At 44.3% G+C, this 22,187-nt stretch overlaps 1 protein-coding gene across 1 annotated transcript in view; it reads right to left on the reverse strand.

The window, feature by feature from the left end:
- Positions 1-22,187, reverse strand: part of arhgap4b (Rho GTPase activating protein 4b) — a 31,180-nt gene that overhangs the window by 5,047 nt on the left and 3,946 nt on the right. The window contains 21 exon segments of the mRNA XM_083919268.1: positions 258-429; positions 721-776; positions 3,481-3,708; positions 3,852-3,957; positions 7,394-7,522; positions 8,265-8,342; positions 8,496-8,556; positions 10,360-10,456; positions 10,735-10,762; positions 12,133-12,201; positions 12,204-12,216; positions 12,408-12,590; positions 12,746-12,847; positions 12,998-13,034; positions 13,036-13,217; positions 13,555-13,683; positions 13,950-14,123; positions 14,217-14,279; positions 15,633-15,795; positions 15,890-16,061; positions 17,354-17,723. Of these exon segments, the coding sequence (XP_083775394.1) occupies positions 258-429; positions 721-776; positions 3,481-3,708; positions 3,852-3,957; positions 7,394-7,522; positions 8,265-8,342; positions 8,496-8,556; positions 10,360-10,456; positions 10,735-10,762; positions 12,133-12,201; positions 12,204-12,216; positions 12,408-12,590; positions 12,746-12,847; positions 12,998-13,034; positions 13,036-13,217; positions 13,555-13,683; positions 13,950-14,123; positions 14,217-14,279; positions 15,633-15,795; positions 15,890-16,061; positions 17,354-17,423 (2,312 nt within the window). The 5' untranslated portion in view covers positions 17,424-17,723.

Genomic DNA, 22,187 nt, shown 5'->3' on the forward strand with positions numbered 1-22,187 from the left:
TAGAAACAGTTAATTAAGCGGTGATTCACGCTGTTGGCTGTTAAGGACAAATAAACAAGAAAGTAGAAAGCCTCTACGTAGTTGTGATTTATGGTGGCAAGGTATGAGTTGCATACGGGCAAAAAAAAAAAAACAACCCCGCAATCCTCGAACGAGGCCTCTGGGATCCATTTCTAAATCCACTTCTGTCATAAAGGATCGTCTTGGCGGTGGTTCTGGATATGGCTGCATGGTTTTGAAGTGGAAATGTCACTCACCCTTCCAGCACACTGATGTACTTGTGTGGGATGAGACCCTTAACCCCTCCCATTTCGCCTCTCCACCAATCAGAGGAGGCCTTGCTGTGAAGGATGAGGAGCTCTCCCTGTTTGAAGGACAGCTCTGCCGGGGATCTCGCCGTGTAGTCAAACATAGCCACCGCCTCCCACTCTGTACACACATGCATGGTTACAATCAACTCACGTGCAACTCATTTCTCATTTCTTTTATTATTAAACATATCCAATTACGCATGCTTATGAATCATAGTGGTTCGTGTCACATTCATGTTAGTGATGCATAGCTCATGTCTAATGGAAGCAGGCCTCTGGTAAGCATGCGTGTATGTGTGTATGTGTGTGTGTGTGTGTGTGTGTGTGTGTGTGTGTGTGTGTGTGTGTGTGTGTGTGTGTGTGTGTGTGTGTGTGTGTGTGTGTGTGTGTGTGTAATGTATGCACTCACCGTCCTCACTGGGCAGATGCTCAGTCTCACCATCTCCCTCCTCTGTGATTGGTTCGCTGTAGACAAGCAGAAAAATGAAAGTCAGACTCCGTGGTCATGCACGGTTCCTCTTCTGTCTGACACACAGACCAGCTTTCATACCACAGCCTTTCATTAGACGATGCCTCACTTCTCTTATGCAAGTTTACATCATACCTCATACTGCTCTGAGATTTCTCGAATGACACTAAAAGATCCAAATCACTGATAATGCTTCCATCGAAGAGTATGTTAGATATGTTCATGAACAGACATTTTAAGTGAATTACCCAAGAGTTGATTTTGGGGTGTAAGAGACTTCAATGGACACTGTCAATAGGCTGGAGGCTTGTGTTCAATGTTAGTGTGCAATCAGCTTAAAAGTATTAAGCAGTGTTTACACTAAGAATCGCCTTTGGCACGGGATGAAATTTCAAGAGGCTGAGCCATGAAAAAGGGGCCAAAGGGAAGAATCTTGAGCTTGAACACGACCAACAAATCATTCAACGGGAGGACAAAAATAAGTGGAGATTATATTATGTCCAAACATGAGTAATGGAAGCCAGTTTCATCACATATTCAAGTTGGATTCATTTAACCATTCAACAAGATTTGGCCAAATGCAAAGATGAATGCAACCGTTTTCCCATCGACACCGAAACTGACAAAATGTTGTAAAAGGTTCTTAAGCAAGTCAAAGATTGACTAAAAAAACATTTACAAATAATAGAATAATAATGTTGAAAGTAATGTTTATACTTTAACCTCCAATCAGTTGGGGGTAAAAAGGAAAAAGGTTACTTTCCACGATCAGTTGCTAAAATAATTTAAAACCCTAAAAATAGCAATAGCTAGCTAACATTGTTAGCATTAGCATGCAAGAAAAAATTAGTTATTAACGTTTTTATTGTATTTTATCAAATGATTAGCGGTGGGGAAAAACATAAAGAGCTTCCATTTTAATTATTCAACTATAAATCGTATATATTTTTTAACTTGTCTGATAATTTTACTACATTTTGTCCATTGGGGAATCATTGAGCATCCTGGGAAGGCATTTTTGGAGCACAGCACAAAAGTTACAGTTGTCATGTGTCAAATGTTTATTATTGCAGCTCTTGACAGAGAAAAAGGAGTAAGTTAGTTAATCTCATCTCATCTCATCTACAGCCTCTTATCCGGGGTCTGGTCACGGGGGCAGCAGTTTTAGCAGGGGACCCCAAACTTCCCTTTCCCGGGCCACATTAACCAGCTCTAACTGGGGGATCCCGAGGGGTTCCCAGGCCAGTGTGGAGATATAATCTCTCCACCTGGTCCTGGGTCTTCCCAGAGGCTTCCTCCCAGCTGGACGTGCCTGGAACACCTCCCTAGGAAGGCGCCCAGGGTTCATCCTTACTAGATGATCCTGAACCACCTCAACTGGCTCCTTTCAACGCAAAGCAGCAGCAGCTCTACTCCGAGGTCCTCACGGATGGCTGAACTTCTCCCCCTCTCTCTAAGGGAGACTCCAGCCCCCCTCCTGAGGAAACCCATTTCGGCCGCTTGTACCCGCGACCTTGTTCTTTCGGTCATGAAGTAAGTTAGTTAATGATATAACAAATTAAGAGAAGACAGCTTGCCACGCAGTACTGTTACCATCAATGATGTCTGGTGTTTGGCGTTAGCGCCTACTAGGGTTGGGACATTGGATGATTATATCGGCTCTCTGCGATGGCGGAGTACATTGCCGGTTGTAGTTTGTATTTTTTGGGGTGTTTTTGGACCATTGTTATCATTGTATTTGGCAAATTTAATGGTATGCTTCAGAAGAACAAGCCACCGCTCTGCTCTGCACCCACGGACAGCTGCTCCAAAGTGAGCAAAGACAGTGTTTCGAGCTGGCATATTTTCACATCTAACTCTGTGATTTAAGGATTTATTTCGACCAAACCAGAGTTGGTGATCGTTGGGACAATGAAAAGACTAACAAAGATGGGTTAAGTGAGTTTTATTTAGTTTATGTTCTGTTAAAATGAAATGTGTGTTGAGCTTAAGCCTGTGAATGTTCTCATTTGTCCAGGTCGTCGTTATCCTCAAAGCAATTTCAGTCAAAAGCAACTGGACTTGGTTATTTGTCTAGGAAGACGCTTCACCTCTCATCCAAGAGGCTTCATCAGTTCATGTACGCATCTGACCAGGCTGGGACTGGACCAGGATCAGGACCAGGCTGGGACTGTTCCAACTAACTGGTGTGAGATCCAGGTATTTAACCTCTCACAAGGCCGATGATGTCACTGAAACCCTTTGTGCTCCAAGTGCCAACGACCGTCATTAGAGTGGCAGTTGTTGGTGGGAAGTAGGTTTGGACTTGGTTAGTGCTCTATTGGGTCTAAACGACCGTCGTTGGAGTCACAGGAGGCCTTTTGTGAACAGTTGTTCTTTGAGGGTGTTGAGCTTAAACACATCTCGCAGCTGACGGGCCGACTAATTATGAATCTGGCTGAATCAAATTCATAACCTAGCTACCTTTGTGTTTGACTGCGTACTAAATACATAACATTTTGTGTTGGGAATCTCATCAACTGTTTGGTGTTTTGTGTAAGTAAAGCAGTTCTGTTCGACACTCGTAGTAAACTTACTCTTAACCCTTATCCCCCAAAAATGTCCGACCTGCTGTTGATGACAGCAGATTCCCATTCCCTATTAAATATTGACGTTAACAGAATTTCATCACATTTAGATAAACGATTACTCATCTCTCACCAGTACTCCTGCTCCAGAGTCATGTGCTTCTCGTACACGGGGCCCGGTAGTTCTGATTGGCCCGGGTAGATGATGTCATGTTGGAGGATCATGGTTTTGACAAGATCATTGACCTGTGGCTGCCTAGCAACAGCGTCATCAGACTCCAACCCCCTCAGCAGACTCGGACCGAAGCAAACAGCCAGGTTGTATGGCTGCATCATGTTCTCATCACTGTACTGAGACACACTGGGACAACAAACACACAGTTCATGTTATTTTTGGCACGAGTGCTTTATTAGTCAAGTTGTATGGCTATAGCAGAGTAGCAGATATTAATAAGTGGTTATTAAGTGACAGAATAGCCCACACTGGGTTACTTTGTAGCTTACTGATTGAGGAAAGCAAAGAGATAGCGCATCACGATGAGGAGAGGCCGTGGGAAGGTGGAGATGATCGCTTTAATCTGGGCAGCTTTCTCCGTCACTGCCTCGATTTCTGACCATGACAGAATAGAAAGGAGCAAAAAGACAAGATGAGCAAATGAGGAGCTCTTTTCCAAAACGCTATAAATCCATTTTAATAGTTTTCAGGAAAATTACATTTTTTACCTAGACCCACACATTTGGTTAATATTCACTTTATCTTGTCAAGAATTGTTTAATGGCTCATTCTGAACATGTTGAACAGTGATTGTTAAATCAAACACTAATATTGTTGATAATAAATCCAATGTTTATTTTGCAAAATTTATCATCAAATCATGCGGTGACAGCTTCTCGGCTTGACAGAAACCGGTCGCAGCAGCCTTGTGTTCGCATCCCACTGTGGGTATTAACCCCACACCTGAGTGACGAAACTTCTTTTGTTGTGTTTTGTTTGTGGTTGTTTCGGTCCAGTCTGCGTTTTCTACCCCTAGGCGAAGGTCTCACTGGCTCATCCAGGCCATCAAAAGCGTTACAGTAGTTTGAAGCACTCATTTTGTAGACGGACGAAACAAAAAACTCTCCCGCTTCAGAGTGCCGCCATGTTGGATCGCATAGAACGTTCACTGAAGTCTGATTGGTCGAGAGGACGTATCGCATTTAGGCTAAACATAGGTTTGGCGCTGGTCGTGGTTTGGAAAGGAACTGCATCTTGAGGACCATTTTAAACAAGGAAATATAGAGATTTTGCAGAAACATTGATGAAGCAGTGAAAAGGTTCTGTATACAGCAAAGTGGCTCAAACTCATTTTTTTTAAATTTGGCTTTTATCTTGTTTTGGAAAAGAGCTCTTCAAATATTTAACTATTAAACGTTGTATTGGTTGCAGTCAGTTTCTCCGTGCCTGCGGCAGTTAGAAGCTGCCAGATGCATAAATCACTTATCACTGAAATTATTCAGATTTTAAGGAAAGTACTGAAGTACTGAGGTGCAGCGGCAAGGGTGATTTAGTATGCCACTGGAATCCAATCATTTATGTGAAGTAAACAACCCGCAGGCAGGTTCACAACCTTGATTAGCTGTGCAAAGTGTGACTCGGAGTTTCTGTTTTGGAAAACAGAATTGGGGCCTACAGGAAAAACAAGGACACAGTGAGAGAGATAACAACAGAGAGCAAACAAGACAGTGAGATGCACCAGTGGAGAGGGTAGAAGTAACTTAATGTTACTTGTAATAATATCTATAGTAAGGTGAATATGACTATTAAGTTATGGCAATAATATACCAGAGGGATATGAAAAGTATAAACAATTGCAGTTAAGGTAATATAAATATAAATAATGAATGATACGAGTGGTAGCATCGTTATAAGTTAGTGGTTACTCGTGTCGTTCTGGCTCATGGAGCCAATTACTGCAGAAAAGAGGCCCTGCATTCACTTACTGATATATATAACGTTTTCCAGGTAACCTCTTGCTATTCATGTCGGTGCCCAGTTAGAGCACCCACACAGCCCGCATGAGCAGCGGCAGTCAGCTCATCTACAGATTGATAAGTGTCACTTATTTTCTTTGCGTGAAGCATCAAGGTCGCAGCAGAAATAGACGGCGAAAATGATCTGTTGATAGTCGAGCTGACACAAATGTTTTTGGTGTTTTTGTGCGGAAATCGAGAAATGCAAATATTGTTTCTTTATGAATTAAATGAGGTACAGTGTGTTTAAACTGCTTTAGTTCAGGCTATTTGGGTTAGTGCTTTGTCTATATTAGTTACTTAAGTTACATTAAGCCAGGAAAGTTGATACAAAGTGTCTGTCGTGTTCGCTAGGAGTTACGCTCCTGTTCAGCGGGGTGCACTACGAAGCTCTATTAGTGGGTTAGCGGTGTATGTTGCGCTCAGAGCCTGGATCAGCTGTGACAACCGCCAAAGTTGCTCTCTTTTAGCGTCGCTGTATCACCATGGTGAGTTATGCTTTCAACCAAACCTGGTCTGGAGGAGGTTATCAGCTAACACCTAGAGGTAAGACGTAGACTTTCGTGTTAGATCGGCTACTTAAAGCTAAGCGACTTCCTTTTTGAAAGATCCAGGTTCTCATCAGAGGGCATTCCCTATTTGAACGTCCTTGTTGGACCTAGTGTTACACAAAGAGCCGTGCATTGAGTGCTGCTCAGTGTGTTTGTGTTTCACTGCGATTCTTTGCTACGGGTGCAGTTGCAGCCAAAAATGAGCAAATATACGATGTGCCGTGCTATCCACACGGTTGTAGCTGTGCTCAACTCATTGCCCAATATGTTTGCCCACTCAAACTGTCAAGGAAGGGTGCTATAGTGTCTCACATAAAAGAAAACCTTGGGCTCCGTTACACAGTGGTAGAGTGGAGGCAGTGCGTCTGTTTTGTAATTCTGCGTGCCGGGTTTGTCTCCCATGCAAAGTTTTACTCTTCTGTCACATGGAAAACTTATTCACAAAAGGTTACAGAGTTACGGGCAGTGTGGTATATAACACCGTCACATTCCCTGGAATATAAAATAAGGCATGATGGACGTTTTTCCTTTTTAAAATCAGCATCACTCTATTAGGATAAATGGGGATCAATTCTACATTTGGAGCAGTTATTTTTACATGAAGAATCTTTTCACTTACAGTTTTACCCAATCTGCTATATTTTTTTACAGCACACCTCCCTAGCCTTATTATGTGCGACTGTGTTGCCCCTTGCTGCTATCATACTCTTGAACTGCTCACAGGAGTTCATCATAATAAACTGCTCCTCTTGAGTGAAACACGCAGCCCTTGATCTATCCAAAGTGTGAGTCTAATGACGCGATGCACGCCCTTTTTTTGAGAACACGCATTGAAACTAAAGAGGAAACCCTGGCCTGACAAATTAACTCTCAGTGGTGAGCTTAGTGGTACCGTTTAACTCTGATTGGAATTTTCGTATTTGTCGATCCAGGTTATCCAAAGAGACCCTGGGTATGTTAAGCGCACTTCGTTGTACACCCCTCTGGTCATTGTGTTTACAACATGGACTCGTCCGCTCATCTTCCAGTGTGTCCCCCTGGAGGGTGCGGAAATTCTGTTTATATTAGCGAACAATGAGTATAGAGTTGAGTATAGAGTTGAGTATAGAGTTGAGAAATGTTTGTAGAACAAGCAACCAGGAAAAATTCAAAGATTTCTTTTTGCTTTAATCCCTGTGGACTAACTTGCATCAATAGTACAACAGCATTTGTGGGGGAGAATTCCCTAAACAAGTTACTTTGTGTGTGGAGCATCAGTGAAGTAGCAACTGACTGTGTAAGCCTACACTGAAGCTGCACAAAGCTTGACCAAAATGAGCGAAATATGTATTTGCAAGAAGGTTCTACTGTACATGAGGGGGTGAATCAGCTAAATCGAGGTAGAATAAGCACCTGGGAACCACATCTAAATAACTAAGTAACAGAAAACAAGACAAGCAAACAAAAACACATACTGTTTGTAGAAGTTATATAAGCGGGACTTACGGACACACTCCAGCAGCTGAGAGTAGCTGTCATAAGGGAAGAGAGGAGGCTCAAGGCCCCTGAAGTAAAGCTTTAGCACACCGGCCACGGAGTCCAGATCACACTCACTGTCTGACAGCGGATCCTCTCCTACAGGGAGGGAAACACACGTGTGAGAGGACTGTGAATTCAAGGGAAACAACACAACACAAGGATGTTAAATTGTGTTCCTCAAAATGAGAGGTATATTAGTTTAATTGCAGAAATGAGATCGGAATTGGCATGTTAGCCATTCACAGTACAACCACAATCATCATAATTGGGGGGGAAAATACAGTAATTGATTAAATATACACTGAACAAAAATATAAAGGCAACACTTTTGTTTTAATCTGTGAGTGAGCACTTCTCCTTCACTGAGATAATCCATCCACCTGACAGGTGTGACATGTCGAGATGCTGATTAGACGGCATGATTAATACACATGTGTGCCTTAGTCACAATAAAAGGCCGCTCTAAAATGTGCCATTTTAAACAAATCTGTGAACGCAGTTTAAGAGAAAGAGGCCTTTTTGTGTGCATAGAAAAAGTCTTAGATCTTTGATTTCAGCTCATGACAAATTGGAGCAAAAACAAAAGTGTTGCGTTTATATTTTTGTTCCGTGTACAAATTGTTCCTTACTTCCATTTATGCAATTAGCGATTGCATAAATGGTTAAATTACTGTGTGTAATGTGAAGTAGGTCAGATTCCCTCAGGTCATAGTTTTGGTTCGCTGTCACTGCTGACATAACATAGTTTTCAATAAACTTTATAAAAAAAAAGAAGTAAATTGGGGATTGGACGTATATGACTACAAATGAATGCTAATGTTTCTCTGTATCTGTTTACCTCTCTCAAACGCATCTCTGATGTGGTTCACCTCCCTCTGTGATCCAGGAACTCTGAATATCCCCTCATGGTGGAGACCTGACACGCACACACACGCACACGCACACGCACACACACACACGATCACAGATACATGATGTTCCATACTCGAAAAAAAGCAGGATTGCGCACAGATACAAAAAAAGTACCTCCACCTTCTCGTTCCCAGCATGGCCATAAAAACTGACTCACCGTGAAGGTTTATGAAACGGATGCAGCTTTCAACCACCACAGGAATCTGCTGCCCAGAGCTCTGGAGACCAAAGATGAGTAGAGAAGGAGAGATGAGAGTGAAGATAGAGATGCAAAAACACTGGGTAGTGTCACTTAATGTCACCGTGAGGGCTGTAACCAGGAGTTTTGAAATACTGAAATACTTTTAAATACGAAGTCATGAGTCAGAGACGTCAAAATGAGTTTCTAAAATACCTATTTGGATTTTTCCACTTTATTTACTGGGCTGCGTACTCAGTTTTATTAACTGCAGGTTTTGCTGCACTAAAATAGTTCTTAGGTGGAAACAACAACTGCTTATAAACTCTTATATAACTCTCTTAACTTTGTCTCTATCTATGTATTAGTAGTAGAAGTAGTTATTAGTGTGGCTTGCCACATGTCCATGTAAGGCCTTACATACAGCACGCTATATCTGTTAGGGGATAACGAAGAAAGAGGCCCTTTGCAAAGGCACCATTGATGCATCATTGCTTAGAGCAGTCCAGCAATGAACCTCCCCACAAATGTGATATGCCTAAATATGAAAAAAAAAAGTATCACAAGTGAAAATGTGTTATTCGTATTCATGAAATACTGATTCAAACATGTAATTGTAATAATCATAATATTAGAATAACATTTGGTGTCATGATTGGATCAGGGCAGCCCCCCCCCCTCTCCTTTTTAGTCTCTGTTTTTGTCTCCCTCTGTCTGCATTTCCCTGTATGTGCTCCCCTTTTGTGTTCCCTGTTGTGAGCTCGTTTTCCCGGCAGGTGTTTCCAGTCGGCTCTAATCACCTGCCTCTCAGTACATTAAGCCAGTCCTCAGTCTCACTCGGGGTCGGATCGTACTCTATACACCCAGATGTCTCCCTGCGTACCTGTCCTCTTGTGTTCATGCCTCGTGTCAATTTGTATCAGTTCTCTTCTTATTTTTCCTTTTTTTTAGTGCATCTTTTTGTAAATAGGTTTATTAAATTTGTTAATACTGTCTCCTGAGTTCCGTGTCTACATTTGGGTCCCATCCTCCGTGTGTTCTCCGTCACCCCACGTGACACTTGGTGGTTAGAGTGAGTTCTGGAGGTGAGATGAACTGTTTGGCCAGGATGCATGTTGGTAATGCAGACTGTATGAAGACATTTAAGGTAATTTTGTGCAAAGCTAAGCTAACTGGCTTATTTATCGTATTCCCAAAAAAAGAATCCATGGACATGACCTCAGCGGTATCTACGGCCTCGGTCACTGCCAGCCCGCATGCAACAGAAGCAGTCACAGATGGGGTTTGGTACCTGTGTCCGAGACATTCTCCTTCTTCTTCTGCACCAAGCCAAGCGCAGCAGAGAGGAGACATAGGAGAAAAAGCTCAGATTAGGAAAGGCAGAGTAGGAAATAACGGGAATAAAGATTTAGAAGCAGTGGGAGGAGGCGCACATAAGCACGCGCACTCTCAAAAGAGGAGCCGAGAGAGGAGGCAACAAAGAGGCCGCTGCATTTAATCCCTTTCACAGGAGAGGAAGAGATAAAAGGGGGGGAATGGATTGAAAGGAGAGAAAGCCAGCAATAAACTATAAGCATCACCATACACGTGGAGGCAGCAGTAAGTACACTGGGGGGAGGATGGACTGTAAGTGTGTGCATGTGCTGCAAGAAGCCCCCCGCCAATTCTTCCGCTTCAGCGTGACAGGATTTTGGAAATCATTCCCTTTGGAGGGTTGAACAGAAGTACAGCTGAGCGCAGCAAGCAAATAAAAAGAGGTAAAAACAAGGGTGTATTTCAAAGGGGTGTTTTCTTTATTATTATTTTGCCTGTGTGTGTGTGTGTGTGTGTGTATGAGTGTTACCTGTATGTAGGAGAGTATGTCTGTGGTGAAGAGTGTGTGGCAGAATTGGGAAACAGGTCTGGACTTCCGAACACGCACTGACCGTGCACATTGCATTCTGGGAAATATAATAATAATAATAAAATGCATGACGCCATTTTACTTGTGGGTATTCATCTTCAAGATCTCATGCTGATTGATGACTGCTCTACACATTCCCCCCCTCCAAAAATCAGCTTTCTTTTACACATCATAGAAAATTGTCCAAAATGGCATTTTGGTTCAAATTTGGTGAATCTCTTTCCCCCGTCTCCTTGTCCTCTCTGCTCTCTCCATGTCTCTATGCCTCTCTCAGTCATACTCTCTTTGTTCTTAGCTGTGTGTGACGCTGTTTACCTGGAAGGGTCACTGTCCACAGCCTCAGCTGGAAGAAAGAGACAGAAAACAAGTGAAGGTTTGGTTTAGGGTCCTGGTGCAAACAATGTGCATCATTATTGAAGTGCAATTCCACCAATTTTGCACGTTAAAGTCTGTTAACGCTTTGAATGGCCAACCCCTTGTTCAAGAGGGTTGAGGGTGGGGGACAGGGGACGTTCAGGGAGAGATAGCAGATCAACAGCAGGTGCCAGGTAGAAGAGATGTACATGATCTGAAAGCGTGGAACCTGAAGATTCATTTGAGATGCAGCTCAGAACTGTGTGTTATTAAAACTATGGGCTACAATTTGGAATATTGGTAATTATTATTAAAATTGTTTATATGTTGATTATCGTCCTGTAGTCTGATCTACACAAGATGAATAGCAAAAACAACCAAAGCAATCTATTCAGTCTATCATAGAAATTGACCAATGGGAGCCATCCGGTCCGAAAGGCTCCCATTGGCTCGTACCCTCCATCCGATCCCCTCGTCTCCCCTGCTACTTGTCTCCTCCGTCTTCCCCTCCCTCTCTGTAAACTCTGAGAGGCCAGTGATTAGCTTAGCAGCTCAGCTACCGGAGCTTCTGTTACCATGGAGAAGGGAAAAAACGATGATTGCCCCAACGGCGAAGGTTGGAAGAAAATGTAAGTCGACTGAGAAAGAGGCAGAAACCAAAGAGGAAATGTGACCTACATAGGAACCACATATGAGTCATCAGGGATTCCTTTGACTGTTGGAGAAGACTACGCCAGGATTTGGGACTTAAAACAGACGCTGAGACAGCAGACTTTTGTTGAACGGGTCATTTTTGCATTTTATTTTAGTAGATAAACAGCCTCCATTAGTCTGTGCCAATACTGGCTTATGACTGTGAACGTTCCCGGTCTGATAAACGGCCATGTCAACACATGTTAGCATACGTTAGCCATGTGTTTTAGCCGGCCCGCTTCTTGCTCTGCCAGAGGGGACGCGTCGTTAGGAGGCGAGGGAGGGCGATACGAGCTCGGGGGGAGGAACCCTGGAACACTGAGGGGAGGGTTTGGTTGGGGGGGGGGGGGGGGGGGGGGGGGGGGGGGGGGGGGGGGGTTCGTAACACACCCCAATCTCAGATCAAACTGTCTGCAGCCAAGTTGCATTGTGGGTTCTGCTGAATTGACCCCCCCCCCCCCCCCCCCCCCCCCCCCCAAAATTGGCCATTGTGAGTCTGATACTTAAAGCAGGGAGAGGCTAAATCAGTGTGTACCCTTTTGCATTTTTGTCAAAGCTCCCAGTGGAGTCATTCGTAACTTCACCTGACCCTCCACAGATTCAAACAGTGGCAACATTAGAAGACATACCCATCTAATATGTTCTTATATTGTAGTATTAGAGTACCTTTCTGTATGGCATCATGTAGAAGGTCGTGTTTGGCTTGAAGTTTGAAGGTCAGAGAACTGCTGATAAGAAGTCCTTCACTTTCTACGCCAAAAAATAAAAGTATTACAGTTTTATTCTCAACTGCTTAAGCACAGTTTCTGAAACTGCACTGCATTTGATTTGTTTAAAATACAGAAATCCCCTCGAAGGACATTATCAGCCTGATATAAATTGTATCTTAGAAGACATTACGACAGCAGCAAGTCCATCTCCAGCCAACTGTAATAACTTACTGTAAAATAGTAGGTCTCTGTCTCCTGCTGATTGGCTCGACGCTTGGCAAGGGTAAGCTTTTGGGCGGTGTTTCCTCCAGGGGGCTCTGATATGCTACTGGGCACGTCCGGGGAGGGGTTACAGTCGCTTTCATACATATTGTCCAGCAGGGCTGTGAGTGTGGCTTTAAGCGTTTTACTGACCTAAGAAAGGGAAACAAATGTTGATTAGATAATTTCCGTTTATTCATTTCCAGTTGACTTCTTACTCCCGCTCCCATTAAAAGAGTGAGTGATGGACGTTTGGGCACAGACGGACAGATCGTTAAAGAGACGGGCTGTGAGAACAATTAGCTCACCTCCTCTGTTTCCAGGGTAACGGCAGCAAGTCGAGACTGGAGCTGCTGGAACCTGGTCTCCAGCTCGTACCTCACCTGGCTCTCTGCACTCACCTCACACACCTGAGACACACAAACCAAATAAAATATAACACTACGAGGGAGCATCACGATCAAACCACTGTTTGGTGAGAGATGGGAGGGTCGGTGGGTGGGAAATAATGAATCATCTGTGATGCTTTCATGTCAGGTACTTATAGTTGTTGTAGTCACCTGGTCTCCCTCGTGTGGATGGTAGTTAAATCTGAAGAAGGCAGAAGGCAGCGTCGTGCTGTTGTAGCAGCCCATCTCTGTCTCCACCCTGGTCCAGGGACGTCACGGCAGCCTCCAGCTGTTTAAGACCGGTCTCCTCAGTCTTCTGGATGCGCCACCTACTGGCCAGGTAGCACTTCATCATCCTCTCCACGGACAGATGGAAACCCAGGTCGCAGCACTGCCAGGAGGGAGGGAAGGAGAGAAACGATGGAGCGAAGGATGCAGTGAGGAAGGAGAAAAGGGGAGAACAGAGAGAAAGCCAGGAAATGATGAGGTGGGAAGGTAATGGTGGAGCAGGGGAGGTAAAAACGGGGTGATTGTGTTGCGGGACAAAGGGAGTGTATGAGGGAGGAGGTTGTTTACTTTCTGATAGGGATTACTTAAGAAATCAAAGCTATTCTCCCCATAAACGCTCAGCTTTTCAAGTAAGAGTGGCACAAAGAGCTAACTCTGATGCCACTGAATGGGTTTTTGTCTCAGCACACCAACAATCACACGACACAGTTGTTCCTTACGTCGATGAGAGTGCTGATGTCCTGCAGGTAATACTTGTTCATGGCTGCATTGGCTGCTGCAAGATTCAGCAGGTAGTCATTACGAGCCTTGGTACACTTCAGCTGGTTCTCCTGCACTCTGCCATGCCTCTGTATGCGCACACACACACACACACACACACACACACACACACACACACACACACACACACACACACACACACACACAGAGGATATAATGTGCATTCATAGATTTTAAAACTTAAATACATTTAGACAAAATAACAGTTCAAGACTTCCTGTGACTCTCTCTCTCTCACACACACACACACACACACACACACACACACACACACACACACACACACACACACACACACACACACACACACACACACACACACACACACACTCACTTTCTCCATCAATCTCTCCATCTTCTTGACCGAGCTCCGCCTCTGCCCTCCTGATTGGCCGGGGCCGAGCTCAGCTGACTTGCCGGTGTGTCTCTCCTCCAACCGCTCGGCTTCCTTCAGTTTCCCCTCAGCTATCAGACAGTCTGTGTGGTACTGGTTATATGTCTTCAGAGCCTTTCATGAGCACACAAAGGAAACTCCACGTCAGAATTAATATTGTCACGTTATTACATTATTTTGCATTATTAGACAACACATAATGCTCACCGTCTGCAGTTCAGTGGTGACCTTTAGTAACTCATCCTGCATCTGGATGCCAACTTCTTTGCTCTGCAATTCACAAAAGCAGATTGTTGGTCAAAAACATGTGACACTTGCCAAACGCCTACTGTATATACAAGTTGTTTTTTGGATACACTTCTATGGTTTCTATTTCTAGTCCACTTTCCTGGTGTGCACCAAACGTTTTTTTTCCCAGATGGTCTGGTTTGCTTTGCTTTCCCACCTATTCATTTGATCTGGTCCGAATCAGTCGATGGAAGTGCTGAAGTGAACCAAAATGTAGTTGCACTTCAATAAAGGTTTGGGACAAAATGGGGAAAAAGCACTTCACTCATTGGTCAGATGTGTCCGGGGCTGCAGACAACAGTGCCCATCTGTGAGTAACACCAACATAATGTTTCACCTCAATGTTTTATTAGGCTAACTAATCAAACAGGATAAGATTTAGGATTTGGGACAACTACTCGTACTTCACTGTCCTGTTTTTTCGGGACATCTGGTCACACTAGTGCTAGATATATGGAAAGAGCCACTAGGCAATTAGCTTAGCTTAGCAAACAGACAAGAAATGGGATTAGACAATTAGCTTGGCTCTGTACAAAGTTCAAAAATACATTTCCCATAACCTCTACAATCAACACTATATCTTATATCTTTCATTCATACAAAATTTCGGACGCTTGTACCCGCGACCTCATTCCCTCGGTCCTGACCCAGCTTTCATGACCATAGGTGAGGGTAGGAACGAAGATTGACCGGTAGATCGAGAGCTTTGCCTTCCTCAGCTCTCTGTTCGTCACAACGGTGCGGTAAAGCGACTGCAGCACTGCCCCCGCTGCTCCGATTCTCCGACCAAACTCACGCTCCATCGTCCCCTCACTCTTTAATGCTTATGTTTATATCTGTTTCCATGTAAGCAGCCTCAAATCAAGTCAAATTCCTTGTAATGCAAATGACTTGGCAATAAACCGGATTCTGATTCTGATTCTGGAAAATAAAGAAGTAAAGAAGTAATCTCCCAGACCTGAAGAAACTATACTGGTATAAGCTGCAAATCAAGTTGATTGTTGTCACAAAGTTACAGAAACAAACTTTGTAAATGATGATTTTAGTTTAATATTACAGCTGCCCAAGTTAATGTTACTGAAACCCTTTATTAAATTGTAATTGAAATGATTGTCGAAGTTTGCACATTGTTGTATATTTATTGCTAATCCTCTGTCTATAGTATAATAATTGATTTAATATAATATTATGATGTTATATATAATATAACAAATACCACTGCTTTGGCTGGTCATGCCAAAAAAGCACTCCAGGACAGGAACAACGACCTTCAGGATATGTAGGTCTTGCATGTCTTGTGTGTTTGCTTCTGTGTGACAGCAAAGCTCCACTCACTCGTTTGTGCAGACGGTGTGTATCCTCCGTACTGTGCGCCAACCGCTGTGTGAGTGTGTTGCAGCAGGTGTCACCCAAGGCTGCGTGTTCCCGGCTCTCCAGGCGAGTCTGAGTCAGCAAAACAGACCACACCTGACACACTGACTGACCCCACTGCTCCTTCCTGGAGAAGAAAAAACAACAGACAGATCCTTAGTGACTTACAGGCAAATGAAACACTGAAGAATCACCTGTGTCCACATGCCGCGTACACTTACTTCTTGGTCTTGTGGGTGAATCGCTCGGTGAGTTTGTCGAGGGCGCGAGCATATTCTGCCTCGATGTCACCTCGGCGTCGAAGGAACTCAGAGAGGTCCGAGAGCTGCTGCTGTTTCACCTCCACTTGGGAGTCTAAAATCTTTATCTGGTCTGTCAGCTGGGCCCGTAGGTCTGACCCACAGAGGCAGAGACGAACAGACAGGGAGAGAGAGAGAGGACGGTTATTTAAGTCAATGTTTATAACCCTGGACACACACTGACATGTGCAAACACAGAGAGTGACATGAGAACCCGCGTACACATAAGGTTGTCACGATATCAGAGTTATGACCACGGCTTAAAGAAAAGTCCCTGACACACTATATAGGACTATATACTTGTATCATTATTGAGTAATTTGACAGCAACACATATTACACACAGATCACTTATAATTACCCAAGTATACATGCGAACAAGCTTGTTTGTGTAATACATGGTTACGAGCAAACACAGCTAAGCCGGTAGTATCATTATCTCAAATAATCCCACCTTCACGTTGCTCTCCCACCTCTCTATCGTCTTCTCTTACCTGTTCTCAGCTCTGTCTTTCTTTATTCTTCCTCACTTACCCCCCCCCACACACACACACACACACACACACACACCGCTCCGCCCACCCTTTCCCCCTCTTTACTCTTCTTCTCCGTCTGTGTGAGTACACAGCCCGGGGCTGACTGGATATGAGGAGACAGCATCACTAATACCGGCTATAAATACACCCTCATAGTACAGTACAGAGAGGCACCCGGCCCCGGCATGCACGCTCCAAAACATATAATGCACTGCTATTGTCATGTGAATATGTTGTAACGCCGACATCGGTCAGGCTCATGTTTTGACTTTGATTAAGGGGTTTCGTAATATCTCCCGCTGGCTTTAAGAGTCTCTGCGTGGATTGTCGTCGAGCTCCAAACGAAACTGATTCGATCAGTTTGTGACGACCTGTTTTTCAGTACATTTGCACGAATACGTTTAGTGTGGGCGTAGCGACAATCAGTCTGGATCGATATAATGATTCAGTGATCATCAACAGGCTAAATAAAATTGTCCAATCATGTTTCAGTTGCTTTTTGTGAGTTGGTATAAATGAAACTGAGTGCGTTCGTTATAAATGGGCAGATGATATTGTCTCACATCGCTCACCGGCTCCTGAACTGAATCGAAATCGTATCGATTTTGTGATATCAGCTGCAAATATCGGATTGTTGTCCAAAGAATTGATGTAAAATCATATTGTGATCTATCTTGTGTCTATGCAGAGCGCTTGCACGCATTCATGCATGAACTCACATGTGCTATTCAATATGCCTTCATGCGTGCGGGTAAGTGCACATACACAAACAGAAGTGCAATGAAGGGCACAGACGTACATGGAAACGAGCACACGAGCCACACACGCACGCACATCCCGAGTGTCTTACCTTTCATCTGCGATTCGTACTCGGCCAGACTCCCCTTCTCCCTCCTGAGCTTTGCATGTGCTGTCATCATCTTCGACCCCTTGACTCTCAGGTGTCACTGAGACCTTCCTCCCTGAACCCCGATTCTTCTCGTAGCCTCTGGGTCTCTCCTCTCTCCCTGACACCTCGACCTTTGACCTCAGTGCCTGCTCCGTCTCTGTAGTCGGTGACCTGTCACCCCTGACTGCTTGGTCTTGCTGCTCTACAGCTGCGTGCAGCACACGGGCATCAGTGTCGATCGGCTGTGCTTAGTGGGGATGTCAGTCGGGTCGATGTGTTCACGGAATCCCTTAGGTTTCTGTTTTGAATGCTGATCCATAGGTGAACTCGCCTGAGAACCAGACAGAGGGAAAATAGAGGATAGAGGCAATGAGGATAAGAGAAGAAGATGATATGGATAACAAGTGGGCAACAGGGGGCAAGAAAGGGAGATTTAATGAGACCAGAATGAGAAAATGAGAGAGTCAGAGGACAAATGAGGCCAGAGCGACAAGACAGAAAGGGACAGTGACACCAGAGAAGGGAGATTTAATAGGAGGGACAGCGGGGGGTGGGGGCAGTAAGACAGTAAGAGGGCAAAGTGACGGCGATGTGAAGGAGGAAGGATGAAGGATGGGGGATTGGAAGAGGAGAGAGGTGATGAGTAATAGTAGTAATGAAGGACATTGAAGACCTTGAGGTCAGGGGTTGGTAATGTCCATAAAAGTAAAGGTCAAATACACGGGCAAATGATTCTTTTACACATACTGTACCAAGCTTAACACATTCATAAAGTATAAGATAGGAAACTATAGTCACAGTAGGATGTAGTAAATACCCTTTGGAAATCCACCTAACACCGGCCTGTGGTCTCCTGTGGGTCTCGGTTTGTTTATTTCGCATATTTTGATTGTTCTTCTTTGAAATCTGTCTCACAAAAGTCCTCCAACTTTACGAAAGTGTAACGTAGATCATGCCTCATTTTAATTAAATGGATGAAACCGTTGGACGCTGTCGAATGACTTTTGAAGACGATGAAAATGAACTCCTGAACTCCTGAACTGCCGGTTCAGTAGCTACTAAGAGCTGCAGTATATTTACAAGGCTTACCAAATGAGTTCCACATGCACATGACTGAACGCTTACATTGCATTAGACACAGACATTTGCATGGCTATTTATTAGTCAGCGTAAACTACACACACACACGCACAGGCACACGCACACGCACGCACACACACAAACACACAGATAGAGAGACAAACAGACACACACACACACACACACACACACAGATAGAGAGACAAACACACACACACACACACACACACACACACACACACACACACACACACACACACACACACACACACACACACACACACACACACACACACACACACAAACCCCACTACCAAACCAGAAAGAGGCAACTTGACTTCCCACATCCTGTGTCAGTTTCTCAACAGGTTTCAGCCCTCTGCAGCGGGCACCAACGTGTGCTGCTTTCACTGGAGACCTGGTTCCTCAATAAGCCTCATAGTAATTTAGGCTTTAACCCAAAACAGTAACTGAAACAATGTGACCAGAAAAAAACACGTTCACTCCAACAATAACCACAGTTGATGTGGCCTAACACTCACCTGGTTTAGTTAGGTCTCCTGGCTCTTACCCACAATAGGATTGTAATAATAACTACTATTACTATTAATACCCACAATATTGTAGATGCAGGGTTGAAAGCACGAGGGCATTATTTAAAAGATCTAAACAGTCAGAAAGTGGAAAATAAAGTACACTTGTTCTGACATGCCCATCACATGCAACTAGACAAGTGCTGTTAGACTCTCATTTCCTCTTCCAAAACTATGTCGGATGTGATGCAGACAAACTACGGCGAGCGTTTCAGAAAGAACTAGAGAGTAAACGGAGAAGTGCAGCAGAGAGATTTCCGAAAAAATGAGACTGTGAGGTCCCAGAGATCTTGGAGGCTCCGGAGGCCTTCATCAGCGTGCGACCTTAATCCGCACAGAACAAAGCGCATGTAAATGATCTGAGGAGGAGAGAGGAGGGGTCTGTGTGAGGGATTCAGAAAAAGACCGGGGTAAAAGAGGGAACATGGCTGAATGAGGAGTGGGGGTGTGAAGCAAAAAAGGGCAGCGAGGGCACGGCGATGGAGGTAATATGGGAACGGTGTTTCATACTTAAAGTCAAGGTCATTGAGAGAAAGAGGTCATGTGGTACGCATGGTGAATATAGAGTAGATTGAAGACATGAGAGGATACATGTGGTACAGTGTGATAGATCCCTACTGTTGCTGAGGGGATTTTCTGCTCATTTCTTCTGAAGGAAAAACCAAACGCACTAAGCACAAGTGAGACACTGTGTTAGATTTTATGACCAAGACTGTATGGGGATTTCCTAACACGCTGAAAGCCAACCACGCCGCGATACGTCGACCCCGTAGACTTTATCTTGTGTCATATTTCTTCAGCGTTGTTTCTCGGCAGCTGCCTCCTATGAGTAGATCATCACACCAGAACCCTGTGAACCCGGGATCGAGCCAAATCGTTGCTAATGCAGAGGAAAAGGTCATAAAGCAAACACATGGGTGTCAACGGGACCACCAGCCAGATGATCTCACTTCCTAAAGACTTGACGTTTGGGAAATATCGAGGTTTCAGCTGAACTGTAAAAGCACGCACGCACAGGCACCACGGTATCGTCCTAATCAGCGCCGTTTGATAGCAGATAAGCACTGAAATGTTCAATGGGTGCGTGAGAGTATGGAACATGATCTTAGCGCTAATCTGTGCTGTCAGACGTTCTGCAGCTGTAGAGTGAGGTGTGACACTCGTCTGTCTGACGGGCTGATTTGAGAGGCTCTTACAGACACAGACGTGATTGGGAGAAGAGATAGATCGTATTGGAAAGACTGTTAAAAGTACTACTGGCTTTAAACAGTCGAGCCTACGACAAAATAAAAGCATTAAAGAAGGATTCATAATGTACGTGCACTGTGTTATCGTGTTGTGCAGGGTCTATTGTAGGTGTAGAAGAAGAAGAAGAAATCCTTTATTAGTCCCGCAACGGCACAAACAGGACCTATATACATGTAATTATTGGAGGGATGTTAGAGCGAGGGGGCTGCCGGTGACCAGCGCCCCGAGCAGTTGGGGGTTCGGCGCCTTGCTCAACAACACCTCGGCAGTGCCCAGGAGATTAACTGGCACCTCTCCCGCCACCAGTCCACGCTCCATTCATGGCCCACGCAGGGACTCGAACCGGTTCCCAGCCAAGTCACCTATGGACTGAGCTACTGCCGCCAGTAGCGTAGCACTGACATGATGCGTGATGGAATTAGCCTCAGTAATGAGCTCCAGACAGGCCCTGAGCCGTCAAAGTCAAAGCTTTTGTGCTATTGTTTCACCGACCTCATCATGACCTGAAAGCAGGAAACTAAGATGTGTTTCGGGTTATGGTAGAGCAACAGCATCTGTCATGTTCTGTTTTAAATTATGATAATTGGATCGACATACGGAGGGGCGATAAGGCCCAAATTCTATCCGCTATGTCGATAACAATGCATATGACGAGACAGCTTTCCAGTTACCAGATTTCTGGTAAATGGTAAATGGACTTGTACTTATATAGCGCCCTTCTAGTCTTCTGACTACTCAAGGCGCTTTCACAGTATTCACCCATTCACACAGACATTCACACTGATGGCAGTGGACATCTACATACCATCTAATCTGACCATTCACACTACCATGCGCAGCACAGGGAGCAATTCAGGGTTCGGTGTGATACTTCGAGATGTGGACCGGAGGAGCTGGGGATCAAACCACCAACCTCTCAAATGGAGGACAACCCACTCTCCCACTGATCCACAGTCGCCCCACTCTCCAGTTACCTGGTAATCCTATTTTTGTGTGGCATTACACACTGTGTAATGTAAAAACAAGACCGGAAGAATATTTCACATCACATCTTCTGAGAAGTTCGAGTCAGTATGTGTTTGTTATTATCAATTTTCATTACGATGTGATTCCATTGAAAGAAAGACGGTTAAATAATCATCAGTGATTTATCACCGAGCCCACACACAGAGCCTGGCAATAATGTTGCATGTCCCTATCAGTATCAGTGAAAGCTATCTTAAAGAGGTACTCCACCTGTTTTACATATGAAGGTCAGTTTACCCATCTTGAGTACTGCACTGATTGTGAAAATAGGCGTATAATGCCCTCTTATAAAATGGATTGTGCCCATCCTTGATTGCGATTGGCTGAGGCGCTTCTGAAGCCGTTGCATAGTAAAATACTCACTATAAACACACATCTGCAATCCCATCACAGTACTGAGCCAATTAGTCTGCCAGGATGTGAACGGTTAGAAGTATGCAGCGCTGTCATTCGGTGAATGCACAAAAAAACCCCACAAAGATGCCGTCGAAAGAAACAAAGCGAGCCGGGGATTTATGTGTGAGCGGCCAGGGAACACGCTGTGTCCTGACGCTTCGTTGGAGAAATAACTGTGGCTGCTGCCGTCCAGTCCCCCAGCCTTTTATCTCTATCCAGAGCAGACAAACTAGCCACACCAAAGATTTATGGTGAGCTAACATAACAATGCAACTTTAGATAGCTTATATATCTTCACGTTTAGCCTATAATGCTCACTTCTCTTTCGCTATGTTGTCACTTGCTAGTGATAGCATTTTTGTTACAGCGTAAAAAGCTACACTGTCGCCAATGTTAGATGCATATGTGGTTATAATGAAACTGTAACATGAGGAGAAGTTCTCTGTCTTTCT

The sequence above is a fragment of the Echiichthys vipera genome (assembly GCF_963691815.1).
Source record: "Echiichthys vipera genome assembly, chromosome: 9".
Lineage (NCBI taxonomy): Eukaryota > Metazoa > Chordata > Actinopteri > Perciformes > Trachinidae > Echiichthys > Echiichthys vipera.